General features: G+C 48.8%; 1 protein-coding gene across 3 annotated transcripts; it reads left to right on the forward strand.

Moving 5' to 3' along the window:
* The first annotated feature begins 362 nt into the window (after window positions 1-362).
* Window positions 363-19,998, forward strand: LDHB (lactate dehydrogenase B). 3 transcript variants are annotated; one of them, XM_028746249.2, is made up of 9 exons: window positions 367-504; window positions 6,612-6,692; window positions 10,711-10,842; window positions 11,633-11,750; window positions 13,624-13,797; window positions 14,738-14,911; window positions 17,188-17,305; window positions 18,305-18,428; window positions 19,602-19,998. In XM_028746249.2, the coding sequence occupies exons 3-9, from the start codon at window positions 10,717-10,719 to the stop codon at window positions 19,767-19,769; spliced, it is 1,002 nt and encodes a 333-aa protein (XP_028602082.1). In that variant the 5' UTR covers window positions 367-504; window positions 6,612-6,692; window positions 10,711-10,716; the 3' UTR covers window positions 19,770-19,998. The 3 variants fall into 3 exon arrangements, with proteins under 3 accessions (XP_028602081.1, XP_028602082.1, XP_077791439.1); XM_077935313.1 differs by having other exon boundaries at window positions 6,615-6,692; XM_028746248.2 differs by lacking the exon at window positions 6,612-6,692 and having other exon boundaries at window positions 363-504.
* The last annotated feature ends 427 nt before the right edge of the window (window positions 19,999-20,425 follow it).

Here is a 20,425-nt window from a genome sequence, read left to right on the forward strand (position 1 = left end):
TTGCAGCCCGCTTCTGGCTTTGCCGGTGAGAAAAGGCCGGAATAAATAAATAAAAATGAGCCAGAACAACAAAGCTGCATTGTATGATCTGGTGGGGGGGGGGTTAGTGCTGATGGCGTGAGCAGAGGCCCGATGACCGCCCCGTCCTCCTGGGTGCAAGCACCCACGTGGTCGCTTCTCTCTTTTTTGGGGAGGCAGGTGGAAGAAAGGAAGGAATTTGGAGGAAGGAGGAGAAGGACCGAGGCTGCGCGCACCAGCTTCACCCTTGGCGCGCCGTCCTTGAAGAGGATTGCGCGAGCCGAGGGGGCGGGCGGGGCTCTGGTTTCCAATCACAAAAGCGTAACCCGAGGAAAGCGACGCGGAGCGGCTCCGGATCCGCCTCCTTCCCCTTGCCCGGCTGACATTGTCTTCTTTCCCCTCCTCCATCCAGGCTGTGCCTCAGCTGCGCTCCTCGTCTTCTTGCTGCTGCTAAGCCGGTCCTAGGCGCACAAACAAACCCCGGAGGTGGGTATCACATAGCAAACGCACCGATCCTCTGTTTTTTTTTGGGGGGGGGAGGGGTGGCCCTCCATCTCCCCATCCCCCACCCCCAAAAAGCCTTTGGCAATGGAAGATGGACTCACGCGCTTCAAATGGGTGGGGAGGGATCGGTTAGGGGAGATGTCTCCTGCGCATCGTGGCCTGGCGCTCGCGTGTCCGTGTATGCATGTGAGAAAGAGGGGGGTTGGAGGTCGATCTCTTGCCCTCCGGGGTCTTGAGGCATCTCCCCCTCCCCATCTTTTCCTCCCCTTTGCATCGTGTGTCCCCCTCCCTTATTTCTAAAGGTCAATGCGGTTGCAAATATATATATAGCCCTTTCTCCCCAAAACGCATCAAGGACTTACAAAAAGCAAAAATGATTGATGCAAAGTAAAAAGCGAGTAGTTTTTTTCCTTTGCGTTGGAAAGAGGCTCCGGGTGGACGATCCTGCCCTGCCTTTTCTTTCCGCCCAGAGGAGCGGTGGCCTAGTGGTTAGAGGCGCAATCTACCCACCTCCCGCTCCGCCTTTTCCTTTTGATTCCCCGGGACAGGCTTGTTGCATTTTAAAGGTTTGCGAATTGCATTTCTAATTCTTCCTGGTAGAGGATTTCGGGCCGGCCTTGGCTCAGCGGAGGAGGAGGAAGGGAGGCCGGGCCACAGAGGCAACCATCGCGGAAGACGCGGGGGAGGAAAAGAAAACTTGTTGCGCATCGCGGCGCCTCCCCATCCCCCTTTCCTCGTGCCTTCGCATGTGCTCTGCCAAAGAGCGGGAGGGTGAAGGAAGCAGTTAAATTTTTATTTTTTGCAACAGCAGAACCTCCCTGGGTGCTTGAAATGGCCCTGCCAACTTGGGGTGGGATGCGCGCGTTCAAAACGGGGAGCATCCGCTGTGGGAGGCTGCTCATCCCTTTTTGCAAGAGGGAAGAGCCCCCCCAAAAAATGAAGGAGCGCAAAGGCATCACGTGCCTAGGCGGGGGGGCAGCGAAATGCGCACACCCCCTGCCTTTTCTTAGCAGAATCGGGTGAGGCAGGCGTGGAAAACGCTTTCCGCTGAGAGCCCAGGCCGGGCCGCATCCTGCCCGACTTGCCCAGGCCAGGATCGGGATCCTGCGCGCGCTGGAGCGCAAGAGCATCGCGCGATACAGGCTGCAAGGCGCGCGCCTGCTGTTATAACGGGTGGCCACGTGGATCTGGAACGAAGCGGCGTGTTGTGGCTGCCATAGGTCCTGTAACAAGTAGCTGGGGTAGAGCCCAACAGCGCTGTCCTTCTGTCCATGATGCTGCTAGTTTTGCAGCCCGAATGGAGGTTTATCTTATAGTGGGGGGTGGAGGATTTGGGTGGGGTATATATGACCCCTGCACATTTGCGGTATGGTCTACAGTTCTATAACTCAGAGCAAGGGACGTCAATGTGGTGCCCTCCAGATTATTATTATTATTATTATTATTATTATTATTATTATTATTATTATATATTTGTTTATACCCTGCCTCTCCCCCCTCCATAGGGACTCCAGGCAGCTTACAGATAAAAATAAGAGCAGCTAAAAACACAGTCATATGTGGCTAGAATTAAAACTATATGTAATCTATTAAAAACATACAGATAATTTCAGAAAAACAGCATGGCGCAATTCCGTTTGTTAAGATCAGTCTGTTCCCCCAAACTGGTTGGAAGAAAAAGCTTTTCAACTCCCTGAAGAACGGCAAGGAGGGAGCCCGCAAGATTTTTACTCTGCTGGCTGGGGCTGTTGGGAGATGGAGTAGAAATGCACAAAAACAGGGGAGGGCATAAGAGAGGTGGGAAATGGTGCAGGAATAATACTTACTGCTATCGAGCATAAAACTTAGGAATGAGGAAGGAACGAGATCTTCCAAAAGCCGCCAGACCAGAGGAAGATAATGAATAAGGCATCCCTTTGAGGCCTAGTTATTTTCACCTGGCTGAGAGATAACCTAGGCAGTGGCTACTAGCAACAATGGCTGCTCTCTCCTGTCCCAGTTGGTGGCAGTACTGCTTTTGAATACCTTAGAGACACATGTGTGCATCATCCTGTACTCCTCATTCCTCCTGTGTCGGCCGCTGGCCGCCTTACCTTGAGTCCTGCCATTGGCTCGTCTTGTTCAGAGCTGCCTGTACCAGCCCGTCTCAGCCTTGAGCCCTTGGATGTTCTTGGACTACAAATCCCATCATCCCTAGCTAGTAGGACCCCAGTGGTCAGGGATGATGGGAGTTGTAATCCAATTCCTGCACGGCCGGGGGTTGAACTAGATGACCCTCAGGGTCCCTACAATTCTATGACGTCTTGTGACCCAAGGCTGAGAAACTCTGGTGTGCGCCGTTGGACTTCAACTGGTTGGCCTTGGACCAACAGATGGGACCTCCCATCTCTGGGTTAAGGGGAATACTGTCTCTGCAAAGGCTGAAGACTACTAGCCTATGCCAAGGGCAGACGGGGGGGCACAATTCGGTTTCCGAGCACAATTCAAAGTGTTGGTGCTGACCTTTAAAGCACTAAACGGCCTCGGTCCAGTATACCTGAAGGAGCGTCTCCACCCCCATTGTTCAGCCCAGACACTGAGGTCCAGCGCCGAGGGCCTTCTGGCGGTTCCCTCACTGTGAGAAGCCAAGTTACAGGGGACCAGGCAGAGGGCCTTCTCGGTAGTGGCGCCCGCTCTGTGGAACACCCTCCCACCAGATGTCAAAGAGAACAACAACTACCAGACTTTTAGAAGACACTGAAGGCAGCCCTGTTTAGGGAAGCTTTTAATGTTTAATAGGTTATTTTATTTTAATATTCTGTTGGAAGCCGCCCAGAGTGGCTGGGGAAACCCAGCCAGATGGGCGGAGTATAAATAATAAATTATTATTACTTACAGCCTATGGGGTACATTCCCTCCTAGGCAATCTTCATAGGGCTGCTTGCCAGTGGTGGAGGGAGCCAGGGGGGGGGGAATTGGGTGGATCAACAAAGGCCACCGTTTGTACAGCAGGCCACATCTCATCCATGCAAAAATTAGACCAGGCTTCCTCAACCTCAGCCCTCCAGATGTTTTGGAACTACAATTCCCATCATCCCTGACCACTGGTCCTGCTAGCTAGGGGTCATGGGAGTTGTAGGCCAGAAACATCTGGAGGGCCAAGGTTGAGGCAGCCTGAATTCGACGGTTCTACACAAGCGCAGATCTCCACCAAGCCAGATGGCTCTCTGCCATGGATGCTATAGTTGAGATTCCTGCATTGCAGGGGGTTGGACTAGATGACCCTCGGGACCCCTTCCAACCCTACGATTCTGTTACAGTTCAGGGACACATCCCAGTCAGGCAGAAGCATTCGAGGAGGGTGCATAGACAGGCTGCTGAGAGGGGTGGCCTGTGGGAGGAGGGGGGGGGTCCTGAGGGCTAGGCAGAGATGCTTGGAGGGCCACATTTAAGAATAATTTGGCCCCTAGGCTGAGGTTCCCCCACCATTGCTCTCCAGTGGCTGGCAGTGGTTCTCCAGGGTTTGGGACAAGGGTCTTATCCTGGAGATGCTGGGGATCAAACCTATGACTTGGAATGCAAAATATGTGCTCTACCATTGAGTTCCACCCCCTGGCCATAGTTTCCCACCCCCCTGACAGCCACTGAAAACTGCATCCAATGCAACATGGAGATCAGAAATCAGCCTGGCTAGTTCAGCTGGTCAGAGCATGGTGTTGATAAATGCCAAGGTTGCAGGTTCGATCCCCGTTTGAGACAGCAATAATAATAATAATAATAATAATAATAATAATAAATTTATTATTTATTACCCCACCCATCTGGCTGGGTTGCCACAGCCACTCTGGGCGGCTTCCAACACACATAAAAATAATAATAAAACAGCAAAAAATTAATAGTAGCCATCAGATCCTATATAAAAAGCCACACTAGCTTTAAAATAAACAACTTATATCAAATAAAGCAATACTCAACAATCCATTAGGATCCAATACTAAACAGTAAAATTAAACATCATCAAATAATAATCTAGCCGTTCACACTTATCAATTACCGTATTTTTCGCTCTATAACACGCACCTGACCATAACACGCACGTAGTTTTTAGAGGAGGAAAACAAGAAAAAAAATATTCTAAACGAAACAGTGGATGTATCATTTTTGTGGTTCATGCTGTGGCCACAGACATGTGATCTGACGGTGAGTTTGGAGTAGCCCAATGCAAAAATTCTGAGGATCCATGTGGATCCATGCTTTGTAACCACATTTTTGCGCCATTGCGGCCCCATGAAACAGTGGGTGCGTGTGTTTTTTGGTGCAGGCTGTAGCCATGGACATGCTATGTGATCTGATGGTGAATTTGTGGTGACCCAGTGCAAAAATCCTGAGGATCCATGTGGATACGTGCTTTGTAACCACGTTTTAAGTGGGGAGGGAAGGAAAAGCACTCAAGGGACAAGGAGCACGCGTGGGGTATGTGAAGAAGGATGCTGCTAATAATGCAGAAGAGGGGTACAAGGGGAGAAGGAACACGCGTGGGGTGGGTGGAGAAGGATGCTGCTAATAATGCAGAAGAGGGGTATAAGGGGAGAAGGCTCCTCTCCTCTCCTGCTTTGCTCCTTTAAAGCAAGCAAGCTCTGCTTCTCTCCCTCCTCCCCGGCTTAGAAAAACTTCGCTGCTATTTAGCGAGCTGAGTGGGGAGGAGAGAGGGACAGAGAGCCTGCTTGCTTTAAAGAAGCCAACCGGACAGGTGCCGCTTACACCTGTGTAAGCGGCTCCTCTCCCGCTTTGCTGTTTCAAAGCGAGCCACGGAGGAGGGAAGGAAGGGGAACCATGGATCCTCTGTTCACGACCCCTTACTTTCTAGGAGGAAAAAAGTGTGTGTTATGGAGCGAAAAATACTGTACAATAAAGAATTACTAATCTATAATCAATAAAATAACAGCAGATCACAATGCGCAAATGCCGCAAAACATACAGAATCAAGTTGAGCAACAAGGACACACAACTTATAAAATTATTTTTTTTAAAAATGAACGGAATATTCCAGGGGAGCGGGTTGGACTAGATGACCCTCGGGGTCTCTTCCAACTATTGCTTGGGTTCACGGGGGGCTCCCCCTTCCTGCTGCCTGTGGTGTAAGCGTGCAGGAGATATACGCAGCCTTTGACTTCTCCCCCCGTTCCTGTTTTGTCTGTTATTGTAGACTGTAAGCCTTTCTGGGCAGGGACCTTGTCAGCTCCTTATGTTGCCAGCATGTCTTTGGTGCGTTAGAGCCAGTGGCAGTTCAGTATGAGTGACTTCACTTGCTTTCTTTACGTGTTCAGCACGTATAGCAACGGCAGCGGCAGTGATAGCGACAGCGACGGCAACAGTTGGCCTCCGTATCGGAGCCCTCAAGAGAAGGTAAGCAGGAGGGCAGAGTAGCTTTGTAGTTGCCGTATTTTTCGAGCCATAAGACGCACCTAGTTTTTAGAGGAGGGAAACAAGGGGAAAAAAATATTCTGAACGAAACAGTGGATGTATGATTTTTGTGGTTCATGCTGTGGCCACAGACATGATAGGTGATTTGACGGTGAGTTTGGGGTAGCCCAGTGCAAAAATCCTGAGGATCCATGTGGATCCGTGCTTTGTAACCACATTTTTGCCCCACGAAACAGTGGATGCGTGATTTTTTGGGTGCAGGCTGTAGCCATGGACATGCTATGTGATCTGATGGTGAATTTGGGGTGACCCAGTGCAAAAATCCTGAGGATCCATGTGGATTCGTGCTTTGTAACCATGTTTTTGCACCATTGCGGCCCCACGGAACAGTGGATGCGTGATTTTTTGGGTGCAGGCTGTAGCCATGGACATGCTATGTGATCTGATGGTGAATTTGGGGTGACCCAATGCAAAAATCCTGAGGATCCATGGGGTTTTACCTCCCCCCTCCCAGGCAGCCTCCTTTATCTCTAGAGTCCCTTATCTCCTTCCCTGATCGCTTGCCAATCAGCTGCTCAGCGGCTTTGTTTCAACACCCCCTTCTGCTTTTTGCCCCTGGGCAGTTCAGCTCCAGGGACCACGCATTCACTCCAGAAGACACACAGACATTTCCCCTTACTTTTTAGGAGGAAAAAATCAGGGCCACAGGAGAGGAAGCTCCTCCTACTCAGCAGTCTGCCCGCCCTCGGCCAGATCCCCGCGGAATAGTAAGTTTGTTTGCAGACTAGTACATTTCAGGGGCTGATTTGTAATGCTGATGCAACTTTTTAAAAAGCAATCTTTACTGAAGAGCATATGTCTATTTAGTTAGTTTAATTAATTTATATGCTGCTTCATACTTCAACAAATATATACCCCAAGGACCGCCTCTCTCCATATGAACTAACCCAGATTCTGCGTTCATCCTCTGAGGCCCTTTCTTTTGTGCCGCCTTCACGCCTCCGGATGGCAACATGAGAACGGGCCTTTTCTGTGGTGGCTCCCTGCTTGTGGAATGCTCTCCCCAGGGAGGTTCGCCTGGTACCTTCCTTACATATTTATAGGCGCCAGGCGAAAACGTTCCTCTTCAACCAGGCCATTGGCCTTTAACTACTGTATTTTTGCTCTGTAAGATGCACCCGACCATAAGATGTACCTAGTTTTTGGAGGAGGAAAACTAGGAAAAAAATATTCTGAATCCCAGAAGCCAGAACAGCAAGAGGGATAGCTGCGCAACGATCCCTCTTGCTGTTCTGGCTTCAGCAATAGCTGCGCAGCCTGCATTCGCTCCATAAGACGCACACACATTTCCCCTTCCTTTTTAGGAGGGAAAAAGTGAGTCTTATAGAGCGAAAAATATGGTATTTATTCCTGTATTGCAGGGGGTTGGACTAGAGGGCTCTTGGGGTCCCAACTCTACAATTCTATCAGTGGCCTTTTAGAAGTGGGTGGGAAGGTTTTAATGTATCCCACCCCCCTGAATGTATTTATTTGGGCTTTGTGTGTTTGCTTTCGCTTTGTTGGTTGTAAGTCAATTTGGGTTGCCTTGGGCAAGATAAAGCGACTAGCAATTAAATATGACAGAATTTGAATGAATGAATTTTATTATTTCGGTCACAGACCAGTTCCAGCCCACGTACAATATCAAGGAAGTCATAAAACACGATAGGGATACATTTGAATTTGCAATTAGGTATAACAGGGACAAGGGACGCGGGTGGCGCTGTGGGTTAAAGCCTCAGCGCCTAGGACTTGCCGATCAAAAGGTCGGCGGTTCGAATCCCCGCGGCGGGGTGCGCTCCCGTCGTTCGGTCCCAGTGTCTGCCAACCTAGCAGTTCGAAAGCACCCCCGGGTGCAAGTAGATAAATAGGGACCGCTTACTAGCGGGAAGGCAAACAGCATTTCCGTGTGCGGCTCTGGCTCGCCAGATGCAGCTTCGTCACGCTGGCCACGTGACCCGGAAGTGTCTCTGGACAGCGCTGCCCCCCGGCCTCTTAAGTGAGATGGTCGTACAACCCTAGAGTCTGGCAAGACTGGCCCGTATGGGCAGGGGTACCTTTACCTTTTACCTTTATAACAGGGACAGTACAGGTATGGCAACAGTTAAAAATATATATAAATTAAAACCTAGTCACTAACATATAACCTAAAATTATCATTTCAAACCTTAATCATTATGATAGCACATCTTGTTCCCTATGTTTTATGGCAATTGCACAGAATTTAGCTACCCTTAACGTGATCTCAGGATCCTTGTACTCTACCAGGGATTTCAGACGCTGAAATTCGGATTCATTTGGGGATTTTTGCATAGCAGGGGTAATAAATACCGAGCGTATATCCCCATAGAAACGACAGCGTAACAAGGCATGAGAGACAGTTTCTACCTTATGACAGAATTTATGCAACCAAACCTCTGAAAACCAATAAAAGTGGTGGAAGAGAATGGAAAACAAAAAAAATGAGCTGGTTAAGTCTGGATACAATGGGCTAAGGACTTGGGCCATTTTATCGATACGGCAGCGTGGGAAAAGCTATGGAAAGTAGATTTGAAATTTATGGCGTGTTATACATTAAAGGAAAACTACCGTATTCTTCGCTCTATAAGATGCACCAGACCACAAGACGCACCTAGTTTTTGGAGGAGGAAAACAAGAAAAAAAATATTCTGAATCTCAGAAGCCAGAACAGCAAGAGGGATCGCTACACAGTGAAAGCAGCAACCCCTCTTGCTGTTCTGGCTTCTGGGATGGCTGCGCAGCCTGCATTCACTCCATAAGACACACACACATTTCCCCTTTTTAGGAGGGAAAAAGTGAGTCTTATAGAGCAAAAAATACGGTACATGAAAATGATATATGGGTGATACCTAACTCCGAGTAAATTAGCCAAGAGGTATAAGACCAGGCTTCCTCAACCTTGGCCCTCCAGATCTTTTTGGCCTACAACTCCCATGATCCCTGGCTAGCAGGACTAGTGGTCAGGGATGATGGGAATTGTAGTCTCAAAGCATCTGGAGCGACGAGGTTGAGGAAGCCTGTATAAGACTGTGTCAAATAAATTCTGGAAGTGGCAGCAGGCAGAAAGGACCTTTTTTAAAAAATGTGCAGTGGACTTGTAAAAAAGCAACTGGCTTTTGGGAAATGATACATAATGAATTTTAAAAGATGTTTAAAATCGTTATTCCCCAAGAAAGCCTGAAGCATTCTTAATAGGAAAAATAGGATGAAAAGTCCCCCCAAAAGATGGTCAAATTGTTTATGTGTGTGACCACAGCAGCCAGAGTTCTGTACGTGCAGAAATGGGAAGAAAGCGAGGTTCAAAGAAAAGACGATCGGATTTTGAAGAACTATGTGGAGGTGGAGAGATTGACGGTGAAAATAGGAGACCAAAACGAAGAAAGGTGTATGGAAGAATAGAAATTTCCTTTCGGACTATTCAAAACAGTATTCTAGCCAAATGAAATCGTGAGCAGGTCTTGAAGTACAGTGGTGCCTTGGAAGCCGGACGGAATCTGTTCTGGAAGTCCGTTTGACTTCCAAAATGTCCGGGAACCAAAGCACGGCTTCCGATTGGCTGCAGGACGTTCCTGCAGCCAGTTGGAAGCCATGGAAGTTGCATCGGACGTTCAGGTTCCAAAGAACGTTTAGAAACCAGAACAATCGCTTCTGGTTTTTGATCGTTTGGGCGCCAAAACGTTCAACTCCCAAGGCGTTTGGAAACCAAGGTACGACTGTATAAGCAAAGGAAGGATAGTCAGGATGAAATAAATCAATAAGTACCGTGCATACGGCAGCAGGAAATTGTCGGTGGAGAAACATCATGACTAAGTGTGGGAAGCTGAATTGCTAAGGAAAGGGTATAAATTGGATTGTGTGGTGTGCTAGCCTCCCTCATTATTAACTTCCCGGGGAAGTTTTAAAACATTCCTGTTTATGCAGGCATTCGATGGGTGAGGGTTTCTGTCCATGGCAACCCTGAAATTATTAGTTTGAGAGCAGGTGGTTGCTTTCAGGAGTTGTAAACTCTCTCTCTCTCTCTCTCTCTATATATATACACACACACACGCACACACGTGTGTGTGTGTTTTTATTGCTGATACGTTTACCACCCTGGGCTCCTTTCAAGGAAGGTGTGAGTTTTAAATCAAACTAATAGTTATATAATTAAGGCTTTGCATCTTCTAACGCCTTTTAAGCACCTCTGTACTGGTGCACATTAATGGCAATGCCTCGAAGAAGTATTTGCTGGACCAAAAAATAAAATATAATCCAGTTTGGCTGGGTTGGGACTAGGGAGGCGCTGCTCTAAATCCCTGCTTAGCCATGGGCCAGCCATCATCTCTCAGCCTGACTTAACCTCACAGGGTCATCGTGAGAATAAAATGGAACAAGGGAAGAAGACCTGTGCATAACTCTGACCTTGAAGGGAAGACAGAACTGAAATGAAATGGGGAGGTACTTAAATGAAAAGGAACAGCTGAGACTCCACCATTTGTGGCGTTATGCAACCGCGCGTTGAGAAACTGCTGGCAGGTGTTGCAGATTTGTAGGGCAAACGTAAATGGGTAGAAATGAATTAGTCTGCTGTGTTTTGTCAGTCTCAAGCTCATCCTGTTTATTTCTCAACTGCATGTTGGTAGGAGCTGGAGTCTTCTTTTGAAAGCACTTGAGGACCTTGCTTTGGTTGTTTTGAAGAAGCTGGAAATTGATCTTTGTTGTATCTGGTTTCTCCTTTTTTTGCAGCAAAAAATGGCTTCGCTCAAGGACAAACTGATCACACCCGTGACGCAGCCGGCCACCAAGCCAAACAACAAAGTCACCGTGGTAGGAGTCGGTCAAGTTGGGATGGCTTGTGCCATCAGCGTCCTGGAAAAGGTCAGTGTGTGTGTGTGTGTGTGTGTGTGTGTGTGCGCGCGCTGTACGGCTCCTCCCCTGATGATCAGTATGTGCACGGAGTCCCTTTTCACTTTAGCTGAATGCGTGACCAAGGTGTCATGGGCAGCAGTCATGGGCATCTGTGGTAGGAGAGCAAACCCTGGATTTAACTTAGCCTAAAGCGAATCAAGTCAGGACTGGTACCACTTTTTTGCTGGTACAACATTACATTACATTACATTCATACCTCAGGTTACAGACGCTTCAGGTTGCATTTTTTCAGGTTACGGACCACCGAAACCCCGAAGTACTAGAATGGGTTACGTCTGGGTTTCGGCGCATGCGCAGAAACACTAAATCACACTTTGTGCATGCGCAGAAGTGCCAAATTGCAACCCACGCACATCCCGTATGGATCACGTTCGCAACCTGAGCATCCACTGTATAAATATTTCTCCTCTCTGCTATAACGCAAGAAGGCTTGCGTGCTGTTTGGATGCAGGAAGGACTTCCTCTAGACCTGTGATTAGAAATATTGGAAGCGCACAAACACTGTCCCTTGCATGAGATAAATAGTTATACGACCTTGCGTAGATATCTGAAGGCAGCCCAAGGGAAGTATCGGGACACTTTTAATGTGTGATGTTCCGCTGTGATGTTGTGTTTCTGTATATTACGTTGGGAGCCTCCCAGAGCAGCTGGGGCAACCCAGTCAAATGGGTGGGGTACATCATCATCATCATCATTCAGATACTTAACACCTGTGGTTTTCCCCCACCTTCCCTGCCAGGGTCTCTGCGATGAGCTTGCATTGGTTGATGTCCTGGAAGACAAACTGAAGGGAGAGATGATGGACCTCCAGCATGGAAGCTTATTTCTTAAGACACATAAGATCATAGCGGGCAAGGGTAGGTTTTATATTATATCTTACTGCCATGTGAGTCCAGTGGGGGAGAGCCACACTTAATGTCCTTACTCAACAAGTCACATTGGGAAGCGGATGTTTGAAATCCGCTTTCCCTGAGCTACTGAAGAGTGGAAGGCCACAACTTGCCTGGTAGCCATAAGTGATCAGAAATTCCACGCAGGCGAGCGAGGAGGAACAAACCACTGTCCTCCAACAGTCTCCTTCATGGAAGACAGGGTTGTGGTTTTAAACTAGTTTTCTAAGAGGCTAGCAACTTGTCTTTCTGTGCTGGTTTCAGAGGAGGGGCCTGGCTCCCCATCCCTCGAGAGCAGCAATGCAGAACTTCTGTGAACTTCTTTGCAAGCTATACAGGGACTATGAATCCCAACATACAGGGTGGCATTTGTGTATAGCCAGGACATGCAGTTATGCAGTTCATTATTCTTGCGGGTGGAAAGGAGGGCCTCAGACCTTGCAACACCTGTTTGCCTGCTTCATTTATATCCTGGGCAAGCTCCTGCACAGAGTCCAGGCTGATGTACGTGGGTCTCCCTGCTGTCTTCTGTATCCTCTCAACAACCTGGTGAAGTAGCTTGAGAGATAGCAAAGGTGTCTTTTTTTGCATAGGCTTTCCCCGGCGCACAAGACCGGACTGTTTTTAGTTTTCATTTGTTCGAAAACCTTGCTTTTATATGCTTTTATACCACTGCTTGCCTGGTTTTCAATATAAATGACCGAGGCCACAAAGATCTTGAAGACAGCTTCTTTCCTTATGGACGCTCCTGGGTGTCAAGATCAGGAGATGGAGCCGCCTTTGTAGTTCCAACTCCTTCAGAAGTTTGTGGGGGGTGATAGATTGTGAAAGGGCTTTCTTTGTGGCATCTGCTGGGATGTGGAATTCCCACCCCCATAGAGGTGCGCCTGGTATGTTCATTACGTAACTTCTGGCCTATGCAGAAGACACACCTGTTTACTCTGCCCTTTGACACTCAAGATGTGTGTTTCCAGGGCTCCACCTGTTCCTGTAACTGCAACATATTCTAACTTTTTAAATTTAATGATAACCCACCCTGGGACCTACTGGTAAAGGGCCAATAATAAATGTAAGGATAACGCTTGCTTATTATTTTTATTTTGTACACCACTTCAATTTCTTTTTTTAGCATTTATGTGTAAAGTGGTTTATAAATGCTTGTAAATAAATAGTGTTTGTTGTGGGGGAGGAAGGGAAAGGAGAACGTTAGCCGCTTTAAGACTCCTTCGGGTAGCGATAAAGTGGGATATCAAATCCAAACTCTTAAGGGACGCGGGTGGCGCTGTGGGTTAAACCACAGAGCCTAGGACTTGCTGATCAGAAGGTCAGCGGTTTGAATCCCTGCGATGGGGTGAGCTCCCATTGCTCGGTCCCTGCTCCTGCCAACCTAGCAGTTTGAAAGCACGAAGTGCAAGTAGATAAATGGGTACCGCTCCAGCGGGAAGGTACATGGCGTTTCCATGTGCTGCTGTGGTTCACCAGCATGAGCTGGAAGCTGTACGCCAGCTCACGCCGCCAATAAAGCGAGATGAGCGCCGCAACCCCAGATTCGGCCACGACTGGACCTAATGATCAGGGGTCCCTTTACCTTTACCTTTAAATAAATAGTGGCTTGTCCCAAAGTGTCCTAATGAACTTCAGGGCTGAATGGGAATTTGAACCTGCCTTCCCCCTAGTTCCCATTTGACACCCAGATGTTGGGCCTCCAGATGTTGTTGAACTCCATCTCCCATCAGTTCATCAGCTGGGGATGGTGGGAGCTGTCGTCTGACAACTTCTGGAAGACCGCAGAACTTTGCCCTGGCTCCTGATAACTTCTCGGTTACATTTTTGCCTGCAGATTACGCGGTCACCGCTAATTCCAAGGTTGTCGTGGTGACCGCCGGAGTCCGCCAGCAGGAAGGGGAGTCCCGCCTCGACTTGGTCCAGAGGAACGTGAATGTCTTCAAGTTCATCATCCCACAGGTTGTGAAACATAGTCCAGACTGCATCATCCTGGTGGTTTCGAACCCAGGTAAATTGGGCTTGCAATTAGAGCAGACCCCTGTAGCTAGCCCCTGTAGCTCCCTGTAGCCTTTTCTATGTCTGAAACTCACTGCCAGTTGAGTTCCAGAGCCTGGTTGCAATTCAGACAAATCCAGATGCACAAGGCAGCCCCTTCAGTAAACAAAAAATAAATGTGGATCCTGGCATCGTCGCTTAAGCCAGCCTTCCCTCACCTCGTGCTCTGCTGGTTTTTTGTGTGACAACTCCCCATCAATTTGCGGCAAACGTGGAAGGGGCAAGGTTGTGGTGGAAGGCTTGCTTAAGATTCTTTGCGTTGATTATCGACAGGAGTGGCGCTGTGGTCTAAACCACTGAGCCTCTTGGGCTAGCCAATCAGAAGGTTGGTGGTTTGAATCCCCGTGACGGGGTGAGCTCCCTTTGCTCTGTTCCAGCTCCTGCCAACCTAGCAGTTCGAAAGCACACCAGTGCAAGTAGATAAATAGGTATTGCTGTGGCAGGAAGGTGAATGGCATTTCCGTGCACTCTGGTTTCCGTCACGGTGTTCCGTTGTGCCAGAAGCGATTTAGTCATGCTGGCCACATGACCTGGAAAGCTGTCTGTGGACAAACGCCGGCTCCCTCGGCCTGAAAGCGAGATGAGTACTGCACCCCATAGTTGCCTTTGACTGGACTTAACCACCCAGGGGTGCTTTACCTTTTACCTTTTTGTGAGAGTGTGGCACTGGCTCGTTCCTGGGACATTCCGTATCTTGAGCATCAGTGAAGGCAAGGGGAGTCACCTAACCACTCTTGGCACCCTTAGCAAACTACAGCTCCCAGGATTCTTTGTGGGAAGCCGTATCTGTTTAAAGTGGTATCATAGTGCTTTAAACGTGCAGTGCAGCTGGGGCCAGAGAGTTGACTCTTTAGTGCACCAGTCCCTCAGCCTCTTTCTCCTCCTTTCCCCAGTGGATATCCTCACCTACGTGACGTGGAAACTGAGCGGCCTGCCTAAGCACCGCGTCATCGGCAGCGGTTGCAACCTCGATTCGGCTCGCTTCCGTTTCCTGATGGCCGAAAAGCTGGGCGTCCATCCCACCAGCTGTCACGGTTGGATCCTGGGAGAACACGGCGATTCCAGCGGTGAGCGGCGTTGTCCGAAACCTGCGGCGATCCCGTAGGGCAGCGTTCTGCAACCTTGGGTCCCCAAGTGTGGGGGACTGCAACTCCCATCACCCACAATCACCTGTTTGGCCCAATGATCAGGGATAATGGGAGTTGTAGTCCAACAGCAACTCAAGAAAAGAAGAACAGAAGAGAGGTGGTTTATCTTTGTGACTTGTTACACTGTTCACAGAGGGTTGGGAACTAGATCTTCAACAATGACTGACAGGCTATATTGAAGTCGAGGCTCCAGCCCTTCCTGGTTCTGAGCCAAGCCCTGATCCAAGCAGGCGATTTCACAAGCTCGCCCCCTCCTCCGAGGTAGAGTCATGTGTGGCTAATTGGCAATCCTGAAAGCTTTCTCCTAACTGCTCCTGGAGGAGATGGGGGCAAGGGGTGAGATCCAGACAGGAAATCAGTAAACACGTGTGGAGTCCTCCAGCCTTGTGGCTACCATATCTTGAGACCTCGTGGTCACTGGTCGTGTGAGGGTCTTCCAGAGGAGGGTCCTGCTTCCCCTGCCGCAAGGAGAACTCAGAGGTCCAGGCAGGGCTGAAATCCTGCTGGGCCCCACTATAACAAGAAGTGCCAGAGATTGAAGCAAAGGATGTCCCCCCTCTTAATTTTTTATTTCATGGGGAAAGGCCATAGCTCAGTGTTTGAGGAGGTCCCGGTTTTATTGCTCAGCATCTCCTGTTAAAACGTTGCCAGGGGGTGCGAAGGACTCCTGCCTGAATCCCCGGAGAGCTGTTGCGAATCACTGGAGACAATAGCTGAGCTTATAAATCATTTTTTCCTGTGCTTATTTATGGAGCAGATCTGCACATCTCTCCTTTCCTGCCCAAAGCAGTTAACATTAAGCAAGGAAAGCAAACATCCCCATTGTTGAAAATAGTTCAAACACGGCCGTGACAGATGAAATCAACTATAGCGGGGGGAGCTTTCTACTCAGGAGCGGAGATCCCTTTCCAAGAAAGTTTGTTTTTCTAGTTGGACTTCTTGAGTTCCCAGTCCCTTCTGTGTTGTACAGACACATGTGCGTGCCTTTGGACAGTAGCCAGGGCAAATAAAGTATTATTTATTTGAATGGTACAGAACATCGGAAGATGGCGTTGAAGTCAGAGCGTTGAGCTTAGCTCAGCATTGCGTGGCTGTGTGGCTCTCCAGGATTACAAACAGGGCATTCCCAGTTATACCTGGGATCTTCTGAATGCAAAGCAATGGCTCTGCCTCTGAGCTATAAGCCCCAGTATATGTGAACATAGGAAGGGAGCTGCCTTATAGTGAGTCAGACCATTGGTCTGTTAGCCCAGCTCCCCAGGGGCTTCAGACGGGACATTTCCAGCCCAATAGGATATAGAACCGTAGAACTGGAGTTGGAAGGGACCCTGAGGGTCATCTAGTCCAACCCCCTGAAATGCAGGAATCTCATCCATGGCAGATGGCCACCCAATCTCTGCTTGAAAACCTCCAAGGAAGGAGAGTCCACCACATGTCGAGGGAGACTGTTCCACTGTCAAAACAGGTCTTGCTGTCAAAAAGTTCTTCCTGACGTTTAGCCAGGATCTCCTTTCTTGTAACATGGATCCTCTGGAGCAGAAGAAAACTAGCTTGCTCCCTCTTCCATGTGACAGACCTTGAGATATTTGAAGATGGCTATCATATCTCTCAGTGTCTTCCTTTCCAGGCTAAACATAACCCAGCAGCCAGGGATTTATCCTGGAACCTCCAGAACCAATAATAATAATAATAATAATAATTCATTATTCATACCCCACCCATCTGGCTGGGTTTCCCCAGCCATTCTGGGCGGCTTCCAACAAAATATTCAAATACAATAGTCTGTTAAACGTGGCTCTGTGGGTTAAACCACAGAGCCTAGGACTTGCCGATCAGAAGGTCGGCGGTTTGAATCCTCGCGACGGGGTAGGCTCCTGTTGCTCGGTCCTTGCTCCTGCCAACCTAGCAGTTCGAAAGCACGTCAAAGTGCAAGTAGATAAATAGGTACTGATCCGGCACAAAGGTAAACGGTGTTTCCGTGCGCTGCTCTGGTTCACCAGAAGCGGCTTAGTCATGCTGGCTACATGACCCGGAAGCTGTACATCGGCTCCCTCGGCCAATAAAGCGAGATGAGCACCGCAACCCCAGAGTCGGCCACGGCTGGACCTGACGGTCAGGGGTCCCTTTACCTTTACCTTTAAACAGGGAACCTACCACCTATCATAACCTGGGCTCTTTTCTTCTTGTCGTTGCAGTGGCTGTCTGGAGTGGGGTTAACGTCGCAGGTGTTTCTCTCCAGCAGCTAAACCCTGACATGGGGACTGACCAAGATCCAGAGGGCTGGAAGCAAGTCCATAAGGAGGTGGTTGACAGGTATGGTTTGTTGGGGATGACCGAGGTTGGCAGACACAACATCAGTCTTTACGAGGGTTGCTTTCTTGAATGTGTGTATGAGGGATCTGGGTAAAAGACAGTCTCAGCAAACTTGAAACCTCCAAAATCCATGGTCAGTACATTTATCACCAAAACTGTGAGCGGTTGTTGAGTTCTCTGGAGTACATAATCAGGCAAAATTGTTAATTCAAAGTGATACCTCCTGGTTCCCCCTGGCATGGAGAGAAGCAGTACGGGCTGTCTGGGAACGACTGCTTAGTTGTTGCTTTGCAATGAGTTTTTAAAAGGGGGGTGGTCAGGATAGAGACTCTGTAGATGTTGGTGGTACCCAAGACTGTCACCTGCCAGCTCCAGGCCTGATACAAAGTAGGTTCTGAGCCTGGTTGGAATGGGGCCACACATTTTTAGTGGTGATTTGATTGTTCATATTTCAGACATGCGCCATTCAAAATTTCATGCCTACTAACGGATTTAAACCTGAAGTTTCATGCACATACATACCCCCCACCTTCAATTAGAGCAGAGGTGGATCTGGATCTGGGCAGTGGGCTGAATCTTTTATCTCCCCCACCCTCCTCCCGCTAGAGAGAGGAGTGGCCCAGCTGCCAGTCACCTGACGTCATAACGACGTCCTCAAAATGTTCAGGCAGAGACGCTGTGCTTTGCAAGCCCTGCCAACCAGCTGATGGTTGGGGCTTGCAAAGCACTTTTCAGGTGGAAGCCCCCCTTACAGCCCTACCTCCTCTTTACCTGCCCTTCACAGGCGAGGGGCAGGTGGCTATGGCTTGGCCAAAACAGCCTTGCAAGCCAGACGGGGAGAACTGACAAGCCTAATTTGTTTCATAGGACAGAAGTTCCCACCTCTGTACTAGAGTGTCTCCTCCTTTAGCGGGACTTCCATGTTTCGCTGTTTCCTTGCTATCTTTCACAACCACTTTGTGTGGTCTAACTGGGCTTTCTGCAATGTGTTTTCTGTAGTGCCTATGAAGTGATCAAGCTGAAAGGCTACACCAACTGGGCCATTGGCTTGAGTGTTGCTGACCTACTGGAGACCATCTTCGGGAACCTTTGCCGAGTTCACCCAGTGTCCACCATGGTAAAGGTAAGGAGCGTTAATAGCTTGCTTGTGTTTCTGCCCTTTGTTATATTTCATCCCTGCTTCCAGATGGGAAATAGAGAAATGGGGAAGAACAGTTCCCCTTCCACCTTTTCATTTCCTGGGTGCTCACTGCAGTAGATTTGGGGAACGCAAGACTGTGTTTGCAGAACAGTGTAGGTCGTAACAGCTGCGTCACTTGCAGGGTGAGCAGGGTTAGGTTCACCAGGGGCAAGGATTGGGTTTACTCTGTAGATGGGAGTTGTGGTCCTGATTGCACTCCTTTGCCCTCTTCCATATTACTTCTGTATCAGTTTGTTGGAGGGAAGTGCCGTGGACTGGTTAGAGGCAGAGGAACGGTGGGGACAACCAGCTGGGGAAACCCCGAAGGAAGACGGCTCTGAGCACAGGGAGTGATGGTGGGACCACAATGAGTGGTCAGAGGGAGAAAAGGGAGAAGGCTGGGAAAAGGTGGTGCCGGAAGCTGAAGAGGTAACAGGGCTTAGTGAGGTGGGAGAGTCTGTGGCAGAGAGAGATCCAGAATCAGAGGCAGAAGCTGAAGCAGTAGGATGGCCAGGAGACAGAGATGAGTCAGGTTGGTGAAGAGTCATGGGTATATTCCCTCCTGCTGCGACAAGCTGCCCTCACCCCTGTTCTCCCAGAACCAGAAGAGGGCTGAAATGAGTGGAACTGTAGCAGGCTGTACACAGGCTCAGTCTCTGATTGCTTGGAGAAAGCCCTAGAGAGGAGAGGACTTAGACGGCTATGGGGAGGCGGGGACTTTCAGTCTCATCAACCGATTCATGGGACCAGACCTACCAGGGATGAGCTGTTGTGCTCATTAGGGCTGACACTCCAAGTCCATGGCAATCGTGTTTTTGCTAATAGAGTTAACTCCAACTTTGAATGGCGCGATTTACTGCTGGCTCGCTCTTTGACAGGATGTCGCTAGTGCATGGATATCGGAAAGGGTTTGCGACAATCAACCGGTATATAAATGTGAAACAAACAAATGGAAGAAAGGTCTCTTAGCTTAGGGTCACAATTGCCATATCAGCCCAAGCTGATGAAAGCTGCTTCCAGCCATGGAAGCCACCTGAGCCTTCCCACTCAGGGCCAAGAGTACGTGTTAAGAGGGATCTCCTAGTTTCCAACTTCTCTCTTAAATCTTACTTGCAGGGCATGTATGGCATTGAAAACGAAGTGTTCCTGAGCCTGCCTTGCGTGCTGGGGTCTGTCGGCTTGACCAGCGTGATCAACCAGAAGCTGAAGGACGACGAGGTGGCCCAGCTCCAGAAGAGTGCCACCACGTTGTGGAACGTCCAGAAGGACATCAAGGACCTGTAGGCTTAGGAGGGCCACCTTCCCACCAGTAGCAGCAGCAAGAATGATAACCAACGTTCAAAGTTGGACCCCGCAGTTTTGCGCGAGCCTCTCTAGCGCATCTCCGTAGCTGAGCTTCCAGTAATCAACCCCAAAACCGTACAAGTTTCCACCCACCACGGTTAAGATGTGTGCTTGGTGTAACGCAGACCTTTTCAAACTAAATAAAACCAGCTCTTTTGTGTGTGCTCTATTCCTGCAGTGGGTGCTCATTTTAAAAATAATAATAATACAAAACCTCAGCGTTCAGATTCTATGTATGTGATGACGAAGTTGGGGGATAGAATTCTCCAAACATCTACAATCTGGCAGCTTTGCATTTATTATTATTATTATTCGGATGATTAATATTACAAGAAGATGCTGATTTTCTGCTTTTCTATAGGGTTGTATGTGACTAACTCATACACGAGTACAGTGGTACCTCTGGTTACGTACTTAATTTGTTCCGGAAGTCCGTTCTTAACCTGAAACTGTTCTTAACCTGAGGTACCACTTTAGCTAATGGGGGCTGCCGCTGTGCCGCCACCGTGCAATTTCTGTTCTCATCCTGAAGCAAAGTTCTTAACCCGAGGTACTATTTCTGGGTTAGCAGAGTCTGTAACCTGAAGCGTCTGTAA

The sequence above is a fragment of the Podarcis muralis genome, chromosome 10 (genome assembly GCF_964188315.1).
Source record: "Podarcis muralis chromosome 10, rPodMur119.hap1.1, whole genome shotgun sequence".
NCBI lineage: Eukaryota > Metazoa > Chordata > Lepidosauria > Squamata > Lacertidae > Podarcis > Podarcis muralis.